This window comes from Denticeps clupeoides, unplaced genomic scaffold, assembly GCF_900700375.1.
Source record: "Denticeps clupeoides unplaced genomic scaffold, fDenClu1.1, whole genome shotgun sequence".
Classification (NCBI taxonomy): Eukaryota; Metazoa; Chordata; class Actinopteri; order Clupeiformes; family Denticipitidae; genus Denticeps; species Denticeps clupeoides.
The window spans coordinates 384748-412489 of NW_021630089.1; the positions used below are offsets into that span (position 1 = coordinate 384748).

The 27742-nt window shown below is 51.0% G+C and overlaps 3 protein-coding genes across 3 annotated transcripts; 2 read left to right on the plus strand and 1 right to left on the minus strand.

The window, feature by feature from the left end:
* Nucleotides 1-26: 26 nt before the first annotated feature.
* Nucleotides 27-9486, plus strand: LOC114782988 (chromosome-associated kinesin KIF4-like). The gene is made up of 31 exons (XM_028968638.1): nt 27-194; nt 582-698; nt 776-890; nt 1404-1582; nt 1704-1793; nt 1879-2045; nt 2124-2218; nt 2291-2410; nt 3681-3856; nt 3934-3995; nt 4078-4210; nt 4361-4419; nt 4573-4678; nt 4889-4960; nt 5052-5234; nt 5310-5413; nt 5562-5706; nt 6104-6214; nt 6299-6382; nt 6489-6602; nt 6691-6846; nt 6915-7012; nt 7128-7257; nt 7741-7911; nt 7986-8096; nt 8164-8241; nt 8330-8398; nt 8470-8634; nt 8705-8830; nt 8915-9040; nt 9155-9486. Exons 2-31 carry the CDS (start codon nt 582-584, stop codon nt 9344-9346), a joined length of 3654 nt encoding a protein of 1217 aa, XP_028824471.1. The 5' UTR covers nt 27-194; the 3' UTR covers nt 9347-9486.
* A 734-nt stretch (nt 9487-10220) lies between these two features.
* Nucleotides 10221-18936, plus strand: LOC114783008 (AMME syndrome candidate gene 1 protein homolog). The gene is made up of 6 exons (XM_028968674.1): nt 10221-11328; nt 13472-13582; nt 16050-16164; nt 16282-16372; nt 16442-16538; nt 16653-18936. The coding sequence occupies exons 1-6, from the start codon at nt 10871-10873 to the stop codon at nt 16765-16767; spliced, it is 987 nt and encodes a 328-aa protein (XP_028824507.1). The 5' UTR covers nt 10221-10870; the 3' UTR covers nt 16768-18936.
* A 594-nt stretch (nt 18937-19530) lies between these two features.
* LOC114783009 (transmembrane protein 164-like) lies at nt 19531-23667 on the minus strand. The gene is made up of 6 exons (XM_028968675.1): nt 23157-23667; nt 22499-22548; nt 22348-22414; nt 22127-22205; nt 21952-22052; nt 19531-20019 (listed from the first exon to the last, which is right to left on the minus strand). Exons 1-6 carry the CDS (start codon nt 23505-23507, stop codon nt 19813-19815), a joined length of 855 nt encoding a protein of 284 aa, XP_028824508.1. The 5' UTR covers nt 23508-23667; the 3' UTR covers nt 19531-19812.
* Nucleotides 23668-27742: the final 4075 nt, after the last annotated feature.

A 27742-nucleotide genomic window follows, 5' to 3' on the forward strand; every position in this document is an offset into this window, starting at 1 on the left:
ATCGCGTTAGGGCCTGTGGTCGCCGACATGAAGCGCGATGACGCCATGACGTCTTTACGCAAAAGGCGTGGCCTGAAGTTTGAAAGTAGCGGCGGCAGCGGCCTGAGGAACGTTACGTATCCGTTGTTGTGGAGCACACGGCGGCGGCGACTCGGGTTCTTCTCACCGGACGGCTTCACGAGTTCTTCACCCCGGTACGAAGATTACGGAAGGTCGCAGGCGTCGTGGGTTTTTGTGTCTGTGTTGAAATGTGACTCTGTGCTCTTCTACTTCATGGAGTAAGGGTGGTAGTAGCCTAGCGGGTAACACTCGCCTATGAACCAGAAGACCCAGGTTCAAACCCCACTTACTACCATCGTGTCCCTGAGCAGGACACTTAACCCTGACTGTCTCCAGGGGGGGACTGTCCCTGTAACTCCTGACTGTCTGGTAAATGTAAAGTGGAGTGTGTTCCCCACTAGGCCAACCATGCGTGGAAACGTGTGTGTGTTTGTGCACCAGCAGAGGCCTTTATTACTGAATAATATCCTGTATAGAAAAGTGAGGGTTCCAGTTCTGAACCGTGTGTTGGCTTGTTGCAGATGGAGGAGGTGAAGGTCATACCGGTCAGGGTCGCCCTGAGGTGTCGCCCTCTCGTCCCGAAGGAAGTCGGCGAGGGCTGCCAGTCGTGCCTGACGTTTGTTCCTGGGGAGCCGCAGGTCAGCTCGGTCGCGGCGCCGCTTTCTTTGCTGTGCGTTTGGTGGAGCTGACGCGGCCTCTGCTGCTTTCTTGGCAGGTGGTGGTTGGTAACAACAAGGCCTTCACCTACGACTACGTCTTTGACCCGACCGCGGAGCAGGAGGAGGTGTTCCAGGCGGCCGTGGCGCCCCTGCTGGGCGGCCTGTTCCGAGGTGCGTGTCCGTGAACGTGTGTGCCGGGTCACGCTGGAAATCCCAAAAGAATGGAAATTCTGCAGCACTCACACTACCAGCATGCTGCGTTAACACCACATTCCTGCATCTTCACGTGACCTGTTCAGTAGGTGTCAGGATTTAGAATATTAGAAGAATACGCTGGAATTTGATATGCGCCACGTTTATATAAGCTACAAAATAGAATCTTTTCTGTATGTATGTCTGCTCATTTACCCTTTAATCAGTTTATGCATGATTACTTCAAAAGCTGAACATGAACAAGTATCTTTACCAGCATTAATATTATAATGTGCACAACTTCCAACGACTCCGACCACACTGTCTGCCTGTTTGTTGAATGCATTGCATTGTGGGATATTTGTCAGAAATAGTATGCACTTTAAAAAAGTGATCACATGGCCAGCACCTGAAGAACACGTGCAGGTTTTCATCGGTACTTGAGGATCTACATGGAGAAGTGTATTGTGAACGCGCTTTGATCACCTGTAGGTTACAACGCCACCGTTCTGGCATACGGGCAGACCGGCTCTGGAAAGACCTTCTCCATGGGTGGCACCTACACCTCTGCTCAGGAGAGTGAGCCCACGGTGGGCGTCATTCCACGGGTCATCCAGCAGATCTTCCAGCAGATGGAGACCAACTTTCTGCTGTCTGTCTCCTACCTGGAGGTGCATTTTCCATCGGTCACAGTTTGCATTACATTTTGCAAGGGATTGCTGCTGCTTGTCATTAAGACTGGTAGAATTTAAAAGTAGTGTTAAGTTCTGGGGCAATTGATTGTCCTGTTAGATCTACAACGAGGACATCCTGGACCTTCTCAGTGCCGCTAAAGAAAAACCTGCCATCAGCATTCGTGAAGACCCCAAAGAAGGCATTAAGGTGGGTAGGCGTGGCCTTGGTTGAGTGGCGGATGGTGAGAGCGTGCAGTTTCAGGAGGTTTTTCTCTCTTTCTTTGGTCATGCAGATCTTTGGCCTGACTGAGCGGCAGGTTTTCAGCTCCCAGGAGATGGTCTGCTGCCTGGAGCAGGGAAACTCCGCCCGTACTGTAGGCTCCACGGCCATGAACGCTGCGTCATCGCGCTCCCACGCCATTTTCACCATCACGCTGGAGCAGCGTAGCCAAGGAGACAAGTCAGTTGCTTTCTCTCCTCTTTCATTGGTCAACACTGCATTTGCTCTGTAAAGAATTGTGTGTGTTTTTTTGTGTAGAGGTGAGGCTGTCGTCTCTAAATTGCACTTGGTGGATCTGGCTGGTTCAGAGAGGCAGAAGAAAACGAAGGCTGAGGGTGACCGCCTGAAAGAGGGTGAGTTGGTCGGGAGTTGAGATGGAGTTTGCAGCCGTCTTCACTTTCCCTCCATTACTGTGCTTCATGCAGGAATCAGCATCAACCGTGGCCTGTTGTCCCTGGGAAATGTCATCAGTGCGCTGGGGGACGAGAGTAAGAAGGGTGCCTTTGTTCCCTATCGTGACTCAAAACTGACACGTCTGCTGCAGGGTCAGTAATACACACACACACACACACACCCTGTTGTAGACATGTTACATTTACATTTACATCATTTACCAGATGTCCTTATCCAGAGCGACTTAGTCAGTAGTTACAGGGACAGTCCCCCCCTGGAGACACTCAGGGTTAAGTGTCCTGCTCAGGGACATGATGGTAGTAAGTGGGGTTTGAACCTGGGTCTTCTGGTTCATAGGCGAGTGTGTTACCTGCTAGGCTACTACCAGCCTCTAGATGCTCTGTTGTTTACTGAGGCCTGCATCTGCTTCCCTCTAAGGCTGGGACATATTAAACTGTAAAATAATCAATTCAGTTATATGAAAAGGTTTAGAACCCCTCTTCATTTTGGGGATTTTGATCATTTGCTTATAATATCAGCCGTGCGTCATAGAGACAGTATTTCAGCAGTTACAATAAGTTTCAATAAATTACAATAAATCGGATTAACAGAAAGTTATTGCAGATTTTATGTCACGTGCATAGTTGTTGCAGTACAACATGTCCATGTAAAGTAATAGATAAAGAAATAAAATGAATAGAATAAAGGGGTAAACAAAATAGAATAATGTTAGTAAAAAGAAGCAAAAATTTTTGCAACTTATAACGCATTATGCATCGTAACAGAACAAGAATAGGTGTGAGTTAGCGCCTTGCTCTGCGACAAAAAGTCCACGCTCAGCTCATTCCACGAATGTCCGAATGTGTACACTAGCCCGCTTCCATTCTAATATGAGTTGCGGTTCACCAAATTCCAATAGAAGCGCACCGAGTGGCACGGAACTCTGACACGAAGCCAAGATATCAGGCAGCCACAGTAGAGTTTAGCTTAAATGTCGTTTCAGCTACGAAACAACCTGGTGCTACGTGGAACATTTAAACAACGTTACGTACTGTGAACGTACGAGGAAGGGTGTCTGTCAGTGTTCTGGTGTCTGATGGCCCGTGGGATGACGGCAGTGAGGGCCTGAATGCTTGGTACCTGGTTCCGGATGGTTCTATGTGCTGTTAAGAGCTGGTAACGGACGTTGCATCCGAGCAGGGGATGCTGAACGTGAACATGTAGCAGGTAAAGCGGTCGACCCATCCGCACACGGTGAAGCCCCGCCCACCCCCACAACAACTTTCTTGGCATGAATAAAATTAACTTTTTTTTCTAATATTAATATATGCAGTGTTGCTTTCTGTTTTGTGGAGGCCGGTTTAAATGGCTCTGTACAGAACAGCGGCTTATCGTTCTTATTCCTGCAACTTTGTGCCACAGACTCCTTGGGTGGGAACAGCCACACGCTGATGATCGCCTGTGTCAGTCCAGCGGACTCGAACATCGAGGAGACCATCAACACGTTGCGCTATGCAGACCGCGCCCGCAAGATCAAAAACAAGCCCATCCTGAACGTCGACCCCCGCTCTGCGGAGCTGAAGCAGCTCAAGCAGCAGGTGGGCGGAGCTCCGCCGTTTCTGGCCCCGTGGTTGGTCCGTGCTCCGCCAGTCATGCCGTCTCTGTCGGTCCACAGGTGCAGGACTTGCAGGTGATGCTGCTGCATGCGCGTGGCGGCGTGACCCCGGTGCTTTCTGGGTAAGTAGTGCGGTTGTTTCAGTGTTTGGTGCTCAGTGTGTGGCTCCTGGTTTGAAAGTTTGTCCCGTTTTTGGCTTTCTAGCGTGGAGCCAGCAGAGAACCTGACACAGATTCTGGAGCAAAAGCGCAGTCTTCAGGTTGAGAACACCAAGCTGAGCCGGGAGCTGAGTGAAGCTGTGGGACAGACTGCCCTCATGTGCGAGAGAGTCATCGTGGTAAATAAAGTTTTTCAGTTCAGTTGTTGGGGTCAGAGGTCACGACAGGAGATCTGCTTAGATGAAACTGTCAGGGAAGTGATGAGCCATTTTGATATATTAAGTGTGTGTGCGGGTGTGTGTGCGTGTGTGTGTACTTGCACGTTTCAGACAGAACAGGCAAATGAGAAGTTGCAGAGTCGACTGGAGGAGCTGAAGCAACATGCTGCGTGAGTGACCCAACCTAACCACCATCGGCATCACCGCACTAGTTGCCAAGTGCTGACCTGTACGCTCCTTACACCAATATGCTTTAGCGAAGTGTGTGTGTGTGTGTGTGTGTGTGTGTGTGTGTGTGTGTGTGTGTGTGTGTGTGTATCTAGCTGTAAAGTGGACCTCCAGCAGCTTGTTGAAACTCTTGAGGACCAGGAGCTGAAGGAGAACGTGGAGGTGATCCGCAGCCTTCAGCAGCTCATCACTCAGCTACAGGTACCGGATGGTGGTGTGTTCACTGGTTTTGAATGAGTTTGGATGTCTCTGCCGGCTGTGTGTAGTAGGCCAGCACGCGCCTGCCTGGCGATTCCGGTTTCACCGCCAACCCGACTGAAAACGAATGATGAAGGTGGAACATTCATAATAAAACGAGACTTGCAGCGCGTTTCACCTGTTCCCACCGCTGGGTCTCCTCCCTCTGTTCAGGACGAAAGTGCTGGGATTGCTGCCTCCATCGAGGAGCCGGAGGTGGAGGAGCCTGACGGAGGCGTTTCCCCGGTGAGGTTGGAGATCTGAAAAGCTCCACTCCTAATCTCTACCTTGAGAAGCAATATCAGCAGTAATAATCAGGGCTTATTTGTACATGCAGACGTCCAACGTGAGTTCTCCAAAGGACTCTCCTGAAGCCTACACTACCCAGCATGCCTTACGGCAGGCACAGATGTCGAAGGAGCTCATCGAGCTGAACAAGGTGCTGGCGCTGAAGGAGGCCTACGTGAAGAAGGTGTGCCAGAGCAACAGCCACCTGGAGCCCATGCAGACTGAACACCAGGTAGAGCTACTCCCGTTCCACATGTCCAGCAGGTAGGACGCCATCCTTCTGTCTCCTGATTGCTTCTGTCTGTAGGAGAACATGCAGAGGCTGCAGGACGAGGTGGGGACCCTTCAGAAGGAGAAGGAAGATCTCATTCTGGCTCTGCATTCTGCTAAGAAGGACACCAACCAGGCCAAGTATGCAGGAGGGTGTCTGAGGAGTTTTAGATTTATTTCAGCCTGGCTTCATGTGTGGATCACAGCACTGCAGATATGATGATGATGATGATGATGATGATGATTTTCAATATTGATAAAATGGCAATCATCTCTGATTCGCCACCAGGCTGAGTGAACAGCGGCGGAAGCGTCTGCAGGAGCTGGAAGGGCAGATCTCAGAAATGAAGAAGAAGCTGCAGGAGCAGAACAAGCTGCTGAAGCTGCGCGAGACATCCGTCCACAGCGTCACCAAACTTAACCAGGAGATCCAGGCGAGTCCTGTGGACCGTAAAAAAAAGTGTCCAGCCACCGCAGGTGGCGTCGGTCCCAGGCCCGCGTAAATGGCCGTGTGGCAGGTCGGGGAAGGGCCCACCCTGCGCTCGGCTCTTCGTGATTGGTGGATAATGTTCTACTGGCTCTGATGGCTGAAGACTAGCTGGAAGTGACTCGAGAAGAGGGTCATTCGTCGTTTTATCGTTCTGTGTTGTACATTTGACCTTTTTAGTGTATTGCTGGAGGTTTGCAGCTTTTCAGATGAGCAAATTACTACAAAGCTCCATTTTTAATTTTCTTTTGCTGATTCCTAAAAAGCAATGAAAAGTGGGCTCAACAGGTTTCTCCGTAATCATATATACACACCGTTATCTCTAATTGCGCTCCTTTCTGCAGGCTATGAAAGCCCAGCGGGTGCAGCTGATGCGGCAGATGAAGGAAGATTCCGACAAGTTCCGCCAGTGGAAGAGCAAAAAGGACAAAGAGGTTCTGCAGCTCAAAGAGAAAGTGAGACCTGAGCGGTAACTGCTGGATAGCTCCTGAGTGGTCCTTCAGGAGAAGTCCTGCTGACTCGGTATCGTGGCGTTTCAGGACCGGAAGCGGCAGTACGAGATGCTGAAGCTGGAGAGGGACTTTCAGAAACAGGCCAACGTCCTGAGACGGAAAACGGAGGAGGTGAGTGGTGCCACCTGACCTGACCTGACCTGACCTGACCCGGCTCTCGTTCTTTTTTTTATTTTTATTTTTAAATGGATGTCATGGTGACGCTCCTGTCCCTCAGGCTGCCGCAGCCAACAAGCGTCTGAAGGATGCCCTGCAGAAGCGCAGCGAGGTGGTGGAGAAGCGCAAGGAGGTGCAGAGCCGCGGGATGGACGGAGCAGCCGGACGGGTGAAGGTGCGGCTGAAGGCTGCTTGGCTGCTGCTGCTGCTGCGGCGGAACGTCCCGGCGCCGTAGTAACAGAAGACGTTTCTCCGCTGTGCAGACCTGGCTGCTGAACGAGGTGGAGGTGCTGGTCAGCACGGAGGAGGCCAGGCGCCACCTGCACAGCCTGCTGGACGACCGCAAGATGCTGGCGGAGGAGATCACCCAGCTCCGGCAGCAGATGGAGTCTGGGGAGAGGACCACGGCCAAAATCCGGGTGAGTTTCACAACATGATTCCTGGCGCATAGAATAAGAGGAGAGATCTAAGCTTCATGTCTCTTCAGAGGCGAACCATGACCATCTTGGAGCTGGAGAGTCGGAGCGAGCTGGAGGAGTCCATCAGCAAGCAAGTGGAGAACCTGGAGACGGAGATGGGTCTTAGGTGGGTCCATGGTAGATTGTAGGGGTGTGCAAGAACATCTCTTGGTAGTATGTAACACATCTTGAAGAGGTTTGTGCACCGTGTAATCAGGTTTGAATCCTACTTCTCATGTCAGGAACGCTCAGATTGCAGACCTGCAGCAGAAGGTTTTGGATGCAGATAACGAGGGCCGTATGAAGCAGCGGTGGGACTCGATCAGCACCCTGGTGGAGGCCAAGTGTGCGCTGAAGCTGCTCATGTCTGAGGTGCATCTTCACTCTTGTCCTTGTAACCCTGCACGTGCTCAGTAGGTCCAGTGAAGCTGTATATAAGGTGGCCCTCAGCGTTTCCATCTTCTGCCAGGTGTGTTAGATGAAAATAAGAATATATTTCAATGGTCATGCCGCTCTCAGTAGAAGGTATGTCACTCGTGGTGCAATTTTCTCCCACTGCATTGTGGGGTTTTGTGGAAGTAAGGGAAGGTCACGGACTGGAGGAAACACTCTGGGTAGTTATCAGCAGGACTTCGTCCATAGTGGGAACTCCGTGGTTCCGTCAGCAACAGGTCTGTGGGCTTTTCATCCAAATACCAAACTCATGAGCCGTGATCAGAAAAGAGAGAAACTTCAACCATCACACCACACATTGTGACCAATTTATAGTTCCAGACAGTCGTTCTGCAGGTATCTAGCTTTAGGGTCCGTTTGAACTATTAATGATCTGAGGTCATCTGCTCCTGTACGGTGCAGGTGGTGCCTGCGAAGTTGATGGCAGCGCGTCTGGAGAGTGAGATGAACCAGGAGAAGGGAAACGTGCAGCACATGCAGAAGCTGCTGTGTGACGAGCGGAAGTTGCTGTCTGATCTTGAGATGGAGCATCAGCGCCACCTCATGGACCTGGAGCAGCAGCATCAGGAGAAGGTCTCAGCTGTCCTCCTCAGACCTGTGGTGTGTGTGTAATGGGCTCTTTCCTAATTGCTTCTTTTCCTCTTCAGGTGCTTTATTTGCTGAGTCAGTTTCAGAACAAGCCCATCTCACCTGGGACGTGTGAGAGTGAGGACAACGTCTCCAAACAAGAGGAGCTGCTGCAACGTTTGAAGTTCCAGGTAGGTCTGTGTGTGTGTGTGCATCTTGCACTGCTGTGGTACCAACTCATTTCTGTATGTCGAGCAGGAGGGGGAGATTGAGAAGCTGCAGGAGATAAGTGATCAAAACCAGAATCTGCTGGAGGAAAACAAGCAGCTGAAGCAGGTGTGTGAGGTTCTGCTTCTGGTCTGAACCCTCAGAATTCCACTCTCAGGTACAGGATTGGGCTTGAAATGAGTTTTTCTTCTTGTAGGAGCTTGCCAGCAGGAAGATGCCTCAGAGTCAGTCTCCAGACTCGTCATTTGAATACGTGCCCCCGAAGGTGAGTCTTCTCAGCCTTCTCCATCTGCAGCACCGTCCCCGTTACGCTTCACGAGTCATTTCCTCCCACAGCCTAAAGGAAACCGCTTCTCCACGGCCAGGGGGGTGATGCTGGAGTCGCCCATCAACCTCGACGAGCTGGTCTCCCCATCCGAGTCCGAAAATGAAGAGGACGACTGGGTGCCTGAGAAACATGAGAAGAGGCACAAGGCCTCTAAGAAGTCCAGAGCTACAGGGGTAAGGAGGTGATGGAGGAGGAGTTAAGTGATGGTGGTGGTGTGGTGATGACCCGTGTCTCTCGCGTCAGTGTTCCTGTAAGGGTCGCTGTGGGAACAAGCTGTGCCGCTGCCGTAAGGGCCGTGTGACCTGTGGCGAGAACTGCCAGTGCGACCGCAGCAAGTGCCGCAACGTGGACGTGGCCTCCTCCAGCGCGGTGAGTCCTTCAGGGCCACTGTCCCTCTAACCACCAACGTTTTCATGCTTCTGGTCCGGTTTTGAAATATTTCTTCTCCGGTAGAGTCTGAATGAGGCAGATGAGCAGTGCAAAGAGGCGGAGTTACTGTCCATCCCCGAGGACCCCATGGCTGTGAACCCCACAGACGCCACCTTCTTCAGACCACCCAATGTCTCGCCCACCAAGAAGGTAACTGTTCACAGCAGGCTGTCTGTGGTCAATTCCGGTCCAGAAAATACCAAACGTGGAGATCTTTAGACTACTGGTTGGGGTCGAGACCAGAACCATCTGTTTTCTGCACAGGTGCTGCAGGAGATTGGAGACATGGGCTACCTTCCTTCTGGTCTCAAACTGGTCAAGAAGCCCATCGCCGAGGAGGAGGGCGAACATGAAGACGATGAAAAGACCGAGAAGAAGAAGAAGAAGAAGCGTGTTTTGTGCAATTTCCAAAACAGCTTTTTCTCTGGCTGTACTCCGATCCGGGAGGAGTACTGAACTGCTGCTGATCTTCATGTCCAGTTTCCATGTCCATGTCTTTTCCATGTTTTACGTCTCCACTGTGGTCTGTCATTGTGATGATTGTTTTAATTCTGTCTAATTTTTACTGTTTTATAAAATAAAGATGTCCATCCGTGTCACGTTCATGCTGATGAATGGAGCTTTTCACCCGCACGACACACATTAGTTTAATAAACTGAAGTTCATCCTGCCCTGATTTCGTAAAGCAGGTTCTCCTCCTTTGGTCTCCTACTGAAAGTGAAGTGATTGTCACACGTGATACACGGTGCACACAGTGAAATTTGTCCTCTGCATTTAACCCATCACCCTGAGTGAGCAGTGGGCAGCCATGACAGGCGCCCGGGGAGCAGCGTGTGGGGACGGTGCTTTGCTCAGTGGCACCTCAGTGGCACCTTGGCAGATCGGCATTCGAACCGACAACCTTCTGATTACGGGGCCGCTTCCTTAACCTCTAGGCCACCACCGGACCCTGGACCCCATGGGGCTGATTTGTCCTCCAGGGTTTAACAGGTTCTGCTTTCACCTCGTGGAGGATAAATCCACACACGTCCCACTTGGCCAGAGCGACTAATGATCGGTGTTTACAGGGACTGTCCCCCGGTCCAGTGTCTACTGCCCCCCAGCAGCCAGATTCATCAGGAAACTTTCCATCAACTTCTTGACTCGTGTTTGCATGAATATGAACGTGTGCGTGTGAACAGTAACTGCTGCGGGGTCAGATGGCCGTCATGTCAGGAGCTCCGGCGGGGGTGACACCGCCCGGGGCAGGAAAGCCTCTCGCTGCTGATTCGTCTCTTTGCGGGATTTGCGCTCCTGCGCGCAGCACATTTCGTCCGTAGCCGCAGCTGAGAATCCAGATTTGATGACCCAGGAGGGGAGATACGCACCGAGCGTAAGGAACGTCGTGGATTCTCCATTCGCGGGGAACCGAGGGTCCGTGGAGCCGCCGCCGCCGCCGGGTACCGAGAGTCGGAGACTCCGGCGGAACATGCGCGCCTTTGGCGGGGTGACAGCGGGCGACAGGACGGTTAACATGACCCTCGTCTGGCAGACCGCAGCCTGCAGCGTCCACAGCCATTTTGACTGCGTCGGTGCGGGGATCGGCTGCCGGGACCGGGCTGAGACGTGCGGCTGCCGCGGTCTGTAGCTCCAGCCTCCCACACAGGAAGACGGGGCTGCCCGCCGCCTCGCCTCGCCACGCACCGCTGCGGGGACACGGGAGCCTGTTTCTCGGACATTTATCTGCGACTTGCAGCGGTTCACAGCTGGCCGTCGCGCCGCGTACGCCGCGTACGCCTCCTGCGTAGCCTGGACACTTGGACGGCGACGCCTGCGTGACTTTGCGGTCCCTCCTCGTCCTGCCCCCTGCGGCCGGAGTCGGAAGCGCAGCCCGCGTTCCGCGGAGCGGGGGAGGCGGAGCGTCGTGCGTCGTACGTGCTGACGTAGGGGGATTTGTACGTCTGGTCGGCGTGTAGCCCCGCCCTTCCCGCGGTGACGGTGATGGGTCGGAAGCGGTGTGTCGGTGCAGATTGTTCCAAGATGGCGGCCGGGTGCTGCGGGGTGAAGAAGCAGAAGTTGTCGGGATCCCCTGGGGCGGGGGGTCCCGGCGGGGCGGGGAGCGGGTCCGCCGCGACGGGACACTGCGGGTCGGACCTGGGCCTGGGCTCGTCCTCCGGCGTCGCGGCCGGGAGCGTGAACCGAGTGAACGGCCTCGGAGGTCCTGGGGGCAGCGGCGGCGGCGGCGGCGGCGGCACCGGCACCAGCGCTCTGTCCGCGGCCCCGGGAGGCTACAACACCGCCGGCCTCTCCCCCAACCTCAGCCCCGGACCCGGCCCCGCCAGCGCCGGGCGGAAGATGGTGGTTTCTGCGGAGATGTGCTGCTTCTGTTTCGACGTGCTTTATTGTCATCTGTACGGATACCAGCCGCCCCGAACGCCCCGCTTCACCAACGACCCGTAGTGAGTAAAGCCGCCGCCATTACAGGGCGTCGCGGTGCGGGGTTACCGTCCACAAGCCCGGCTGTAGGCGCCGGTTCCGTTCCGACGGTCCCCGCCGACCGGACCGCCATAAAGCCCGGGGCTCCGAACACGCCCATGCGGCAGGGGGCGCTGGCGGCCGCCTCGTATTCAGCAGCCGGCCCGCATGTTTTAATTAATCTGTTTAATAATTACGCTGTTAATATTGTACTAGTATAACGTGCGCCAACATTCCAACGTTTAGATATTTTTGGTTGTTTTTCCATGAAAACCTTCACATCCAAACTTGACATAACGAACCCTGGTGCAGTAAATACTGTACTAGCGCTGTAATAAGATAATGAAATAGCCAGTGAAGGGTTCCATTAGATATGTTCTTCCACCGTTAACAGCACATTCCAGACACCCTTCTCATCCAAATCTCTGCCGGATTGGGATTTCTGTGTTTTTGTGAGGTGATTGTCACCTTGGAGGTCAGATTACAGGTCCAGTAGAAGCAGGACATGTTAACCGTAGTTGGGTTTTTGGAGTATGAAGGTCAGGAAGCAGTGGAAGGAGCTGGAGGTCTTTACTTCTCTCCCAAGTCTGTTCCATGGAGGCAGAACATCTCTAATGGGGTTATGCTGAGGAAATTACAAGTCAGACGTGAAATAAAGTTTTAGAAAATTCTCTTTTGACTCCAAATTCGTAGTTGGGTTATTAAATGGTGTCATTTAGCAGACGAATAATGGAACTCTGACTTCCAGACCGAGTAGACTGGATCTTACATGCTACGTTTGCAGAATGAATGTGCATGCTGTTAGAACTGGCTTCAGGATGAGTTCTTGCGCGTGGACGCTGCCATCGGATGAGCCTGAAGTCTGTTTACTCGCATGAGGGAGGATTTGTTGAATTAGCAGCGTATTTATAGGACTCGGCGGGTCTTCCTGAGGCAGCACCTCCACAGCCAGATCAGGCGAGATGCAGGTCTGCAGGACACGTCCGGACCAAGCTTCCAGTGGCCGGAGTACGGAGGAGGTGGCCTCACTCACAATCTGATATCGACAAAGGGGACAGGAGGACACTTAAGGGACGCAGGCTCCGTCTGGAGCTTCCCACCCGACCCTCACTTCAGTACGATGTAGAGCTGGCTCTAAAGTTCTCCCTCCACGCAAGGTCCTGATGGGTGGGGGGACCTGGGTACCTTTTTCATTTCAAATGCAGACATTTCTCTTTGGCTTATTTTTTTTAATACAATTTTTATTATATTGTAATCAATTCACGCTAATGGCCACATAAGATTTCAGTTCTGTTTCCTGGTTCAGTGTAAAGGAACTACATAGAAAATGTGAGGAACACATCAGGCCACGAACACGTGTCTCCTGAGGCATCGTAATGACCTCAGGACCGTTTCGCCCTCCTTGTTTTCCACATTTTCTTCAGTCCTGCTGCCACAGGCCACCAAATCCACCAAAGTAGTTATTCCTGACAAACGCTATAAACTATTGTACGGTGCACCAGCACGGTAGATGTCAAAAAGATGCCAAAGCAATCTGGCATCTGGTTGTTAGTGTAGCGGGTAACGAAGCGGCCTCGTAACCAGAAGGTTGCCGGTTCGAATCCCGATCCCCCGAGGTGCCACTGAGGTCCCCTTGATGAAGGTCCCGTCCCCACACGCCGCTCCCCGGGCGCCTGTCATGGTGCCCACTGTTAAATACAGAGGACACGTGTCACTGTGTGCTGTGCTGCAGTGTTTCACAATGACCATCACTTCACTTTTATGTAAAGGAACCTTGTTTAACTTTAAAAGTGCTCTAGGACATTTACAGTTATTGAGAGCGACTTACAATCAGTAGTTACAGGGACAGTCCCCCCTCAGGGTTAAGTGTCTTGCTCAGGGACACGATGGTAGTAAGTGGGGTTTGAACCCGGGTCTTCTGGTTCATAGACGAGTGTGTTACCTGCTAGGCCACCACCACCCTACATAAAATGTATTATCATCAAACAAGCAAAAAAAACATCACAGTTTACATTGTAATAACTAAGATTGTGGTTTCTATTTCTCCATCAAGATGTTGAGGAGCAACAATAGGGGGCGCTGCGGTACTTTTCAAGTGTTAACGTTGGCTGTCTACTGTCTCCGCAGTCCGCTGTTCGTCACCTGGAAAATTGGGCGGGACAAGCGCTTGCGGGGCTGCATAGGAACATTTTCTGCCATGAACCTGCACTCAGGACTCAGGGAGTACACCCTTACCAGGTAGGTCAAATGAATCAGTGCCGGGTTACGACTGGATGTGTGACGATGACGACGGTGAAGATTAAATAACTACATTTACCAGACGTCCTTATCCAGAGCGACTTACAATCAGTATTACAGGGACAGTCCCCCCCTGGAGACACTCGGGGTTAAGTGTCCTGCTCAGGGACACAATTGTAGTAAGTGGGGTTTGAACCCTGGTTCATAGGCGAGTCATTTGACTTCTGGTTCATAGGAGAGTGTGTTACCCACTAGGCTACTACCACCCTGTAACTAGTCACCCCATGTGACCCCGTATTGCACGTACTATTTTATGTAAAAATGTCTGTTAGAATATAAATCTATGACTGCTCAGTTTTTGGCTTGCTGGGTTCTTACAGTCAGTAGTTACAGGGACAGTCCCCCCCTGGAGACACTCAGGGTTAAGTGTCCTGCTCAGGGACACCATGGTAGTAAGTGGAGGTGTGAACATTCACTGGTCTCACGATTTGATTACGATGATCAATGCCTCCATATCGATGCATCACAATGCAGCCCGTAAGTTTTTTACTACGTCACACGATGTGTTCAAATACGAGTTCAGGTCTCGTACGTCTCGATTTGCTTCAACAAGCAGAAACACGGTCTGCGTTCAGTCCGCACTCCTCTGATGCCACAAAAGGCAGAGAAATATGGAATCAGATTAGATTTCTAACATCTAACGAAAATATGACGTTGAAATGTAAAATTCTGACAGCATGCGTCTTCATGCCTCAGCAGGAGAAATCTGCAGGTAAGATGGTAGTCGTGTTGTAGATCGGCTTTTCCTCCATCTCCACTTCACTTGTGTGTTCCGAGGTATAAAGGACGCTCGTCCGCTCTGAAAATACGTCACAGCGCAGCGGTCAGAGTTGAACGAATGGCCGCGGGCCGAGAACAAGCGATCAATACTTCACTTTCAGTGCCTGGGGAGTGGCAACCTTCTGACTACGGGGCAGCTTCCCTAACCGCTAGGCCGCTGGGTGCCGCGCCGCACGGCTGTACTCAGATCAGTCACTGCCGCCGCTACTTTATAACCAGAGTTGTACTCCCGCTGCCAGAACGTCACCAAGCAACGTCCTTTACGCTGTGCAGCATCGTCCACGCCTGCGTCGCGACGCACCGCTCATGCGCCTCATTTCAACACCCCTACGAGGAAGTGGGGTTTGGTAGATGCTGGGCCACTACCGCCCCCAAGTGAACGTGGCGAGACTCGAACCCGGGCTGCCTGTGCCGAAGACAAGTTTCATAAGTGCTAGGCTATGTCTGGGGCACCGTCCCCACACACTGCTTCACCGTGTCACAGTGGGCTTTTCCACTCTCGCTTCGCTTCTGGCTTTTTTAGCGAATTACTATTGCAGTTACATGGAAATATTGTCTGTAAAAAGGTACCAATGTTACAGGGGAAACCCCAAGAAAAATGCCAGGAGAAAAGCAGGTAAAGAGGAAGACCCTCCGTCCCCGATGGAAAGGAAAAAAGTGCCCAGAGACCACAAGAGAAAACTCCCAGGAAGTTGCCACAGACCAATCAGAATTTGTCGTTTCCGCCCGGTCACGCCCTTGGCGTCTCCTGTCTGGAGGGTGTCGTCGCCCGACAAAAGACAAAGCGAGGGACCCCAAACAAATGGCTGGCCTTTCACACCTGTCTGATGAACCTCTACTTCCCATCGTTATGTTAATGCTGCCTGAGATCTCTCGTGTGGGCGGGGCTTCAGGTATTTGAGTGACCGCTCCGGAACTCCCATCACTGCGAGTATACTTGATCGAGTATTGATCGAGTATACTTCCTGCGCTGTGATCCACGTGTAGTTGCCTTCAGGGGAACGGAGCTGTCCCTCAGACACAGCCTGGGAACAGTGAACTTGAGTCTAAAAGGAGGAAGTCTCGTGGCTCTGATGGGACATTACAAGGCGATTTAAAGTGGAGGAGGGCGGATAAATTTGGGGGAATCATGCTGACGTAACACACTTTTATAAAGGGGAGGTGGACCTGATCCTCCAGCTACGGAAAAGATTTAAAAATGGATCCTGGATCCAACACTGGCTGGTTAGATGGATGTTCCGTTCTAGGACCATTATTATTGTTAATTATTTCTAAACCACGCTAAGCTGCGGCCCCTCTGAAGGGGTTGAGGCCAAAATGAAACGATCGGGTCCCTTCAAGTCAGCCTGATGGGCTGAATGGCCTCTTCTCGTTTATAACTTCATGTAACGTCCCTCCTGCTGCTCTTACTTCAAAATTCACATTTTATTTGTCACATGCACAATCATACACGGCATGGACCATGTACTTGGTCTCGACTGGACCCACAGGGGATCTTTAAATGACTTGGAGTCCTTTTGAGGACATTTCAGGGAAAGCTCTGGTATGTGTGTGCGTGAGAGAAATGCTCTGTCACTATTTTCAACTAGTCTGTGTAATCTGATTAAGTCTGTGTGTGTCCCCACAGTGCCCTTAAGGACAGTCGCTTCCCACCAATGACGAGGGACGAGCTGCCCCGCCTCCTCTGCTCCGTTTCCCTGCTCACCAATTTTGAGGACGTGGGTGATTACCTTGACTGGGAGGTGAGAGAGACTTGTTCAGAGTCCTCCTCCTTACAGCTGTATGCTGCACCATCCCGAGGGTCAGAGGTCCAGGTAAGTAAGTGGAGCCTTGAGCTAACATGGACTCTTTTCCTGCAGGTTGGTGTTCACGGCATTAGAATTGAGTTTTTCAATGAAAAAGGATCAAAACGCACCGCCACCTACCTGCCAGAGGTTGCCAAGGAGCAAGGTAGGATAAAGATCTGTCTGACCTTCTCCCCTCTCACGGCCGCTTTCACAGCCTCGACGTGCTTTACAGGATGGGACCACATTCAGACCATAGATTCCTTACTGAGAAAGGGAGGTTACAAAGCTCCCATCACCAACGACTTCAGGAATACCATTAAACTGACCAGGTGAGCGGACGTGTCCACCACCTGAGAAATGTCCTCATGTCGTCATAATGACTACCCGCTCCTCAAAAGTCATCCACGAAGCCTCTGAGCCTCTTGTCATCGGTGTGTCTTTAGGTACCGTAGTGAGAAGATGACGATGAGCTACGCAGAGTACATCGCCCATCGCCAGCACCATCACTACCAGAATGGCATCGGCCACCCGCTCCCCCCATACAACCATTATTCCTGACAGCGAGCCGCATGACCAGTCCCTGGACGTCACCGCCGACCTCTTCCCTGGAGAGCCCGCCCCCACATGGTCTAGCTATCTCTACTACTGTACCATTTTATGATGATAGTTTCCGTTGCCGTGCTAGTTCACTGGTGGCATGGCAACGGGGATGGCAGCATACGCATCATTTACGATTCTGAAGACCAGAAATCTTCCCTTTTTATCCTTGATTTATATTTAGTTTTGCAGCATTTATCTTTATATTAACCCATTTGTGTTATTCTCAAAACGAAAAAAAAAAAAAACTAAAAAATATTCTACAAAATTTTCTTTCTCCCTGAAATGAATTCTTATCAGGTTTTTGAGACTGTGGATGGAAAGTGAGTCACTTGAGAAGGACTAATAAAGTAGGAAATGCTTTTATGTTGTTTATGTTCAGCATTAGTTATTTTTTAAGTAGTAATTAATACGTGGGATATTGTGTGTTGTGTTTAGTACTATAAGATTGAGGCCTCAGCTTCTGATTGGCTGATGAAGGGTGATCTAGCAGCGTGTTCCTGTTCCTCCTCCTAGTCGTTCTGACGTCTGAAATCTGGAGATGCCATAATATTTCCCGTAAGAGTGAAGTTATTGTCATATTGATACAGCGCAGCACACGGTGACATTGTGCAACGTGTCCTGTGTATTTAACCACAACCCTTGGTGAGCAGTGTGTGGGGACACCACATGACTCCAGATCGGCGCCAGCTGAGCGTCCAGATCAACTCGAATCTAAAAAAAAAAAAAGTCCTCTCTTTTCTGTTGGCTGGTCGCGCGTCTTGATCGATGTTAGTCCTTTATTGTCCGTAGGTACGTGGAGACGATTCGGAACTTTAAGCCATATTCTCTTCGGTGTTGAGGTTGGACTGGTCAGCAGCTTGTTTGAGGTGAAGGGTCAAGGTCAGTGTTTACAGGATGCGACATGTTGCTGAGAACACGTTTTTTTTTTTCCGCCCTTGAGCCTGCTCTTCAAAATGGCTTCTTGGTTCAGGCATTATGCACAAAGTTAAGGGCTTACGGTTCCATCCACAGCAACCCTAATGTTCCCTGAGACTTTAACCACGCTCTATTTGGTTCTGTTGCCTTACGGACGAACATGGGCTGAAGAACTGTCCGCCTCTTCTGCGGTGTGCGGGTTACTGCAGTCCAGGTCTCTTTTTGGCTCCATGGGCAAACAGCACAAACTGAATATTTTTTCTGCTGCAAAACTAAGTCCAGCAAGTGAATTCGAACCCGTGTGGCGGAGTGGGTTTCTGTTGCATGTCTGAATATGAGCTGTTTCTCCACGGCATGCATCTTCTACTGGCAGAGGACACGACCAACCAAGAGAACGGTTAAAATGGTGCTACTGGACCTCCTGTGGGGGCGGTCACAGTGACATGTGACTGGTCATGCGGACTCATCGATCATATCAGACTTTTATTGTTAATCCTGATATATGCAGATCTGTTTTACAGGTTTTTCCTACCGGTGTAACGATAACATTAAAAACATCAAAAAAATCTGCAGGTTTGAAAGGACATGGAGTCAGAAGCTCCGCCCCTGGGGGCTGCCTGGCCACGCCCCTCTAGCCTCCACCACGTCTGGTTTTACACTGACGCAGGCCGGATGATTGGCCACTAGGAACCGTAACGCAGTTTCGATCGGTTTCTCGGTCATTGGCGTCTTTCCTGATCGCCGACTGGATGAACGGACCACCGCTCTTCCCCCCCAACACCATCCATTCATTTCTCCAATCGTCTCACGGCGGGATCAACTCCACCCGTTTGGAACGTGTCCTTTGTTGACCGAACCAAAGATGCCTCCGGCCAGACTGCTGCTCCTCCCCTGCCTTCCTGTCCTTCCAAACTCCTGCAGCGCTGCGCTCTTCTCTTTTTTAATCATTTTATACGACGTCAGACTTGAGTTCCGCAACCGAACTGCAATGGAGGAACCTCATCTCATAATATCTGAGCCTCATGATCTCTGGTTGCAATTTGTTTTTCTCCATAATTATTATATATTTTTTTTTAATTTAAGAAAATCCCATAGCGTGCCTCTTAGATTTATGGGTTTCTAAATGTGTTTTCCTAAAGACCAGCAGTTCTACTTTCTACAGAAATGTGTTGATCCTTATTTTTTATGCCATTAAAGAAGAATTGAAAAAAGCCTCTTCTGTACTCTGGACCCAGTAGCTGCACTGGTAAACAATCGCACTGATAGATGTTAAAAAAGAGGAAATAATCATTACTATTAATAATACATGAAGTTCAACAATAAACGTGTGCTTGAAAAGAACATTTTGTAAGAAAATATGCGATAAGAAAAGGAGGAAAAAAAGAAACTATGACTGTTTTTGTACATCAGATCTGATTCTTTTGAGAAATATTTTGGATCTAGTTTCTAATTCTTTTCCTGGTTTTCTATGTTGGACGGCTGCCTGGTGTAGCCCCCGTTCCTTCATCCGTTTATCTGGGTTTGATTCTTCTTTCTGGTGAAAGACGAGGCGTGAGAAGCAAGCTCTAGGACTTTCTCTCCTTTCCCCTGGTGAACCGCTGTTGGTGTGGTGGTTGGTGATGATTATGACACTTGAAACAGGCATTTATCCTGCTAGTACGTTAAAAGAGAAAAAATAAAATAATAAAAAATAGGTGTGGGGTGGGGGGTTGTGTGCAGTATGGCAGTGGCGATGGTGTAGTTTTAAACATTATTGTTATTCCCTTTTAAAATCATTTATCCAATAAAACAAAAGCAGAAAGCACCTGCGTCTGTCTCTTTATTCTAGAATCCCACACAGACCAGTAGAGAAATGAACAGGATAAAATGAAAGATCAGTAAATCTGAAACATCTCTACTGAACGTACACAACTGACCTGTGGAGGGAATGTAAAAAGGGTTAAAGGTCAAATGGCGGCGAGGAACTTGGCCGCTTCACTTGGAGTGTAATTGTAACAAAAGTTCACATTAAATTTACGTAACATGAAATGAACAGAATGGCGACTTCCTCCAAACTGTCCGGCCACATGGAAGGGAGGGAAAGGCCGGTCAGTCCAGCTTCTTGCTTCTGAGGTGGGTGGGGTCGAACATGTAGCGGAAGGCGGGGCCTGTGTGCTGTGACAACAGTGTCAGCACCTTCCCATGCAGCAGCGTCAGCAGCGTCTGGTGACCCGTCGCCCAAACTCGGTACCAGGGCCCATAAAACGGGTCGGACACAGCCGGGCACAGCATGTTGTTCAGGTTGACCTCTGTGATCTGGTGAGGGAACAGAGTTACTGCTGTGCTGGGTCACATGGATGGTGTGAAAATGGGAGAAATCCTACTGGCCAGTGGTGGTTTTTGATATGGGCAACATGGGCAGGCTCGGCAGGCCGCCGTTCCACCTTAAATACTGCTCGGCAGGCTGAGTGGGGTTTGAACCCGGGTCTTCTGGTCCACAGGCCAGTGTGTTACCCCCTAGGCTACTACCACCATATAAACTGCTCGGCAGGCCGCCGTTCCACCTTAAAGGCCGCTCGGCAGGCCGCCGTTCCACCTTAAAGGCCGCTCGGCAGGCCGCCGTTCCACCTTAAAGGCCGCTCGGCAGGCCGCCGTTCCACCTTAAAGGCCGCTCGGCAGGCTGAGTGGGGTTTGAACCCGGGTCTTCTGGTTCACAGGCCAGTGTGTTACCCGCTAGGCTACTACCACGATATAAACTGCTCGGCAGGCCGCTGTTCCACCTTAAATAGCGCTCGGCAGGCCGCCGTTCCACCTTAAATACCGCTCGGCAGGCTGAGTGGGGTTTGAACCCGGGTCTTCTGGTCCACAGGCCAGTGTGTTACCCCCTAGGCTACTACCACCATATAAACTGCTCGACAGGCTGCGGTTCCACCTTAAATACAGCTCGGCAGGCCGCCGTTCCACCTTAAATACCGCTCGGCAGGCCACGGTTCCACCTTAAATACCGCTCGGCAGGCTGAGTGGGGTTTGAACCCGGGTCTTCTGGTCCACAGGCCAGTGTGTTACCCCCTAGGCTACTACCACCATATAAACTGCTCGACAGGCTGCGGTTCCACCTTAAATACAGCTCGGCAGGCCGCCGTTCCACCTTAAATACCGCTCGGCAGGCCACGGTTCCACCTTAAATACCGCTCGGCAGGCTGAGTGGGGTTTGAACCCGGGTCTTCTGGTCCACAGGCCAGTGTGTTACCCCCTAGGCTACTACCACCATATAAACTGCTCGACAGGCTGCGGTTCCACCTTAAATACAGCTCGGCAGGCCGCCGTTCCACCTTAAATACCGCTCGGCAGGCCACGGTTCCACCTTAAATACCGCTCGGCAGGCTGAGTGGGGTTTGAACCCGGGTCTTCTGGTCCACAGGCCAGTGTGTTACCCCCTAGGCTACTACCACCATATAAACTGCTCGACAGGCTGCGGTTCCACCTTAAATAGCGCTCGGCAGGCCGCCGTTCCACCTTAAATACCGCTCGGCAGGCCGCAGTACCCGTATTGCACCTGCAGGGGTTCTAGTTCAGCGTTTTAAATCTGTATATGGTGATGATCTGCGTCCCCTCAACATCCTGAACTATTAGAAATGGTATCAAGTGTCCCCTGTCTGTCACGGGGGACTGAGGACCTGGGAACTTTGCTCATGTGCACATAGATTTATGGTGAGTATGGACATTTCCGTGGGAAATAAATAGTATTGCAGCCTGCAGTATTTAAGGTGGGCCAGACAAGTGGGACATCTGTGTGACGTGAACTTGATGTCCTCGACGTGCCTGCTGCTTCCACGTTTTATTCATTCATAATACTGTCAATCCGAGCTCATCACGTCTCGACTTTTCCTGGCGAAGTCGCGGAGGAGGAATTAAAAACGTAAACTGACTATTAATCCTCGGGTTGGAGGACGGGTGTCGATACTGGAGAGCAACATTCTTGATATGTTTAATATTTGCATGTATGTTGGGGGGCAGAGGGCCCCCGTTTAAACAGAATGTTCCAAGATTCAGAGAACATTCCATGGACTTTGTAATTGCACAAAAGCAAACATTGCAAGAACATTAGGAAAACATTCACAGCAGGTAGCTTTACTACAACATGGACCAGTAGTCACTTTTCACTCCAGCTTTACTCCATCATTAACTTCTCCACAATCATCGAACGCAGCATAACTGTCTGTCGGCGTGGTGTGGGTGTGGCCTTACCAGCCCCAGGCCCTGCAGGAACAGGAAGTGGTAAAGGAACAGGATGCCCGTAGACAGTAGAGCCCAGGACATGTCCCTCAGGGGCTCTGGTTTATACACACCTCGAGACAAAGAAAGACACCACAATCGCAACAGGTCTCCTCGGGTCACATGACTGTTCCATTCGCGCACTCACCTCCTCTCCTGAGCAGGTAGATGGGCACCAGGTAGAGCATGGAGTGCTGGATGTAATAGATCTCCTTCTCAAAGGGCAGCTGCAGGAGCAGAGGAACGGGAAGGAAGCTCTTCACTGACGACACACGCACAGTTACGTACATTTACACTCGTAATCAGGAGGGGCCCCTGAGGTCCCCGGGCGCCTGTCATTCTGCATGTGACTGTGGGCTGTTGTCTCACCAGGCGTGTGTTGACCACAGGAAACAGCAGCGCCAGCAGGGCTCCGTTCAGCATGTGTACCTGCAGCCTAACAACATGACGCAGGTGAGAGCCAGGAATGAATGTGGACATGCTGTGTGTATGAGGCTGGGCGGGGCGGGGCGGGACTAACCTGAACACCACCATGGCTGTTCTGCAGGGGGGACAGGCCAGCAGGAAGATCTACCGAGTCAAGGTCTCATTAATTCTCAGCAGAAATGGCAGCGTTAAAACATACATCTAATACACTTCTTATTCTATCTGGGGAGGACCTTCACCCCGCCCACTTCACCCTCCCACACACACACACACACACACACACAGCGGGAAACCGCCTTACATTTTGTTATAATCATTTTCCTCTTTACATAGAGCACAAGGTCCTAAATATTCCCACCCTGCGTGTACATGAACTTAAGTGGGTGGTGGTGGCCTAGCGGGTAACACACTCGCCTACGAACCAGAAGACCCAGGTTCAAACCCCACTTACTACCATCGTGTCCCTGAGCAGGACACTTAACCCTGAGTGTCTCCAGGGGGGGACTGTCCCTGTAACTACTGACTGTAAGTCGCTCTGGATATGGGTGTCTGGTAAATGCTGTAAATGTAAAGTGAATAACCCCTGAACCCACAGTATACACCCCCACTCAAACGTCTGGACGCCCCGACTCTGGTGCTTCTGGAGACCAAGATTTGTCCATTTTGAAGAATCCAAAGTAAGACCTAGATGTCCTATTTGTAGTATGAGGAGAAGGTGGGGAAGGAAGCGGCCGGTGATGTCCCCTCCTCACCTGGATCATGGTGATGACGTGACACGGGTTCAGCAGGTAAATGACCGTCTTGGTGGCGAACTTGAACCCGACCTCCACGCCGAACGTCAGACACAGCGCCACCAGCAGCACGTTCCGGCCCACGCTGTCCTCCCGGCTCCCGCCGACCTCCCGGGGCTCCGCGCTCAGCCGGATCCTCCGCAGGGCCACGGCCACCTCGGCCGCGGCCACCAGGCCGATCAGCAGGCTCTCCGCGGCCCGCTGGCGCGGCGGGAGGAAGGCCGCGCAGTCGGGACCTCCGTTCCCGGCGAACTGCGGGTCCACGCCGCCGTAGAGCCAGTCCAGCAGGCTGGGGACGTCGTAGCGGGACATGGTCCCGGAACAGGTGGGGACGGGACGCCGACCTCCTGGCGGAACATCAACCCGCTCACCTCCACCCACCGCCCCGGCTGCTGCGTCTCCTCAGCGCCGGGGAGCCTCGGTCAAGCGGAACCCCGGCGGCCTGGAGCGACGCTGCTACACCGGACGTGGCGCGGCGTTCCTCCGCCCGCCAATCAGCGGGCCGCCGTCGGCCAGCGTACTGACGTCATCACGCCGGCAGCGTCGTTTCCCGGGGAGCGGGCTGGCGACACGCCCATGACGGAGGGTCAGAATGGCGGGTTTTCACGCTGTACATTCATACCTGAAATAACAGCGTCTTGATGGGGGAAATTGAATTAATAACGAGGCGTGTGCCATTACGTCCATTATCCAAAAATGTACTGATATTTAAAACAATACAAGGAGCGAGTGAATATATATCAAGATGAGTTATGAAATGATGTGACATGTGTCCTCTGTCTTTAACCGTCACCCTTGGTGACAGTGGGCACCATGACAGGAGCAGTGTGTGGGGACGGGATCTTCATCATGGGGACCTCAGTGACACCTTGGCGGGTCGGCATTTGAAACGGCAACCTTCTGATTACGGGGCCGCTTCCCTCACCGCTAGGTCACCACAGGCCCGTGAAAATATATATATTATATAGAGTACAAAATAAAAACTGTAAAATGCCAGATGTGAATGTATAAGGCCACCCTGATCTATGCTAGTGGATTTCATGGTGACACTTTCATCCTGGTGACAGAGAAAAGCCCCACCCACCATCACCTCAGGAGAACTTTCCCTTCCCTGCGCTGGTGGGACGTAATGATTCATAAATGTAAATGAGGGACATCTGAGGGGAGCATCAGACTTTTTGACGTCAGCCAGAAGGTCACCACAGGCCCCGTGAGCATCTGTCACCCAAAGCCACCAGTCAAAATCCAGCAGTCTCAGCTGGACGCTGGCCTTTACTGCACATGAATCATGCACATGAATCGGATATATAGGCATTTAATATCTTCATTGTTGATATGTGGTGTTAGTAGCCTAGTGGGTAACACATTCGCCTACGAACCAGAAGACCCGGGTTCAAACCCCACTTACTACCATCGTGTCCCTGAGCAAGACACTTAACCCTGAGTGTCTCCAGGGGGGACTGTCCCTGTAACTTCTGACTGTAAGTCTCTCTGGATAAGGGCGCCTGGTAAATACTGTAAATGTAAATATGTCCTAAATTACAGAAAAGCTACACGTTGTACACAAACTTGTTCATTTATTCAATTAGAGTCAAAACTCTACGTCATTATGCATGAATTCCTGTTTTATAATTCTGTTTGAACTGTTTTAACGCTACACTGTTACACATCAATTAATCTGAACTCTTCATCAGTTACACTTTTTATTCTGTGAAATTCAGATGCTCTGCACTGTTACACATGAATTAGTTTAAACAGAATTTGTATTATATGCCGTTAATCCCAAATTACAGTTTTAATTCTACACTCTAATACTTTCATATTAGTCTTCAACTCTATTCATTTCAGGTAAATTAGTTTTAACGGCGATCTCTGTTCCTGCTCATGTATTCTGTTCTGATCTGACATGGTGTGGAGAGCAGGTTGATAGCAGAGCTGGGGCAGATGAGTGGTGTAGGGACGGTCCCATCGAGTGTGGGGAGAGACCCGGGGGAATTCGCAGGCCGCAGGTAATAAAGCCGGAGAGTCGGTGCTCAGCTCATTCGCACGAGGAACTCTCGACGTGAAGCAGCGCAGAGATCCAGCGCAGGCAGGAAGCCGCCTGCTTCGGGTTCTGAGAAGCTGCTCTGTCTGTGAGGAAGGAAGGATGTTGGGCAGGAGATGTTCAGAGCTTCGGTGTTACTTTCCTGTAGAATGACTGAAGAGAATCTGTGAGTGAACCTACATTCTGGACCTCTGCGGTGGTCCTCTGGCCTGAGCTCCATCTCTACACCATTGGCTGGAAACTGATGTGCGGTGCTGACCCAGTATTCAGGGTAGGGTCTGTGTGAAACCATTACAGCTACATCTGATTACTGGGTCAGTAATGGCATCACATTGCAACATCATCTTGGATCAATAAAATCACAGGTTATTTTCGGAGAGTTTCACTGAAAAGGATTTTTAAAGATATTATTAACATCAACAACGTTCATTTCTTATATAGCCCTTAATCACATACAGTACGTCTCAATGGGCTTTGACAGGCCCTACAGTCGACACCCCCACACAAGGAAGAAAGAAGAAACCTTGGGAAGGAGTGAGACAGAGAGGGACGGCCTTCCAGGGTCGAGCGATTTGTCCAAGAAGAGAAAAAGTCCTACAGTTGTAGTGGTGGAAAGGTCCAACGTGTAGAATCCCCCCAAACACCTGTCTGCTCTCCCTATACCTCCTTCTCCCGACCTGCACCCGCAATCAGTCCTCACCCCGTGACGTCCCTCCCCCCTCCTCGTCCCTGGGTCATTTCCCTTCGCACCGGACTGTCCTCTGCGGCAAGGCCTCTTCTAGCCCTGTTGTCAGCTGCTGGAATCGGTGGTAATGCCACTTCCTCGGCTCCACCCCGTGCTAAATGCTACAGCATGGCGTCTAACAAGGCACCAATGAGTCCATTTTGGACAGAATGACCCTCAGAATTCATATAATTTTCTGCAGCGTGTCCCACTTCGATATCAGTCGTAACAGGCGAGTCACCTCGGTCACATTAATCACGCGCATTGGAACCACACGGGCCACCAAAACGTCACAGTGGACAGTTATTGAAGAGGCTGTTTCCAACATGCAGACCGTGGGACCTGCTGTGATCACCTCACTATATGGAGTAATTACCACATCCACCGCCACGGTGACCACTCTGGCCCCCCCCAATATGAGAATTAATAAGCAAGTGTAATATCAATATACATTTGGCGGCAAGGTCTCAGCCACCAAGAAGTCTTTCCACTTGCTCACGATCAGCATCTCCCCACCATTAGCAACAGATACCTTCCCTGGACAACTTTCTAAAGTCTCACATGCCTGAGTGACAACAGACCAAAACTGTTTAGGGACGACTGAAACCTGATGCTCCAGTATCCACCAGCACCACTGATTCTACATCTGGACGAATCCTGATCTGCCAAGGTGAAGGTCCCGTCCCCACACACTGCTCTCACTGCTCACCAAGCTTGATGGTTAAATACAGAGGACACTTTTCACTGTGACCCCGTGTGCTGTGCTACAGTGTTTCATACTGACAATCACTTCACTTGCCCTTTCATACACATGTTTAGCCTGATGGGGGCGCTCCACCCACATTCCCCTCATGTTAGCTGGAGGATAGCTGAAGGATGGGGGCCTCAGACAGCTGAAGAGCTTCGACCATTCTTGGACTTCACCGGATATATAGGCGATTTTTGAAGGACTATGCCAAAGTTGTCAGGGCTTTAAACAATCTGGTGAAAGGAGACTTAGCTCCTAGTGATAGCTCAATCCCTGTCCCGAACGGGCCAGTGGTGGCCTAGCGGTTAAGGGTGGCCTTATACATTCACATCTGGCATTTTACGGTTTTTATCTTGTTCTCTATATAATATAATATATAGAGTATTTTCACTGTTGTTTAACCATCAGGGGCAGGGGCAGTGGTGGCCTAACGGTTAAGGAAGCGACCCCGTAATCAGAAGGTTGCCGGTTCGAATCCCGATCCGCCAAGGTACCACTGAGGTGCCACTGAGCAAAGCACCGTCCCCACACACTGCTCCCCGGGCACCGGTCATGGCTGCCCACTGCTCACTCAGGGTGATGGGATACTGTAGGATGTCCCACATCCAGAGGGGTCTGGATGCTGCATGCATGATAAAATTGTTAAATTGTTAAAAAGAGTTAAATTATATATTTTAATGTTATGCAGACAGGTACTGAATGTTCTACCTTATGTTTATGTAAATATCTGGTAGGATAAACGGGTCATACTTTTATATGATATTAATTTGTGCTCGTCGGGTCATTTGTTACTAATTATTAACCAGGAGCAGGTAAACAGAGCAGAATGGTTGAATTTAACGCGGACCTTTATTTTGTGATCGTGACCCCGGTTGGCGCAGGCAGCAGAAGTACTTCCGGGGCAGGAGGAAACTCGCTATGGCGTCCCGAAGGCGGATGGGGGCGGACGAGAAGGCGGTTGGCAACCACTGGACTGTGAATGGACAGGAGTGCGCTGAGGGAAGTGACGAATCAGGAAATGAAATAGGAGA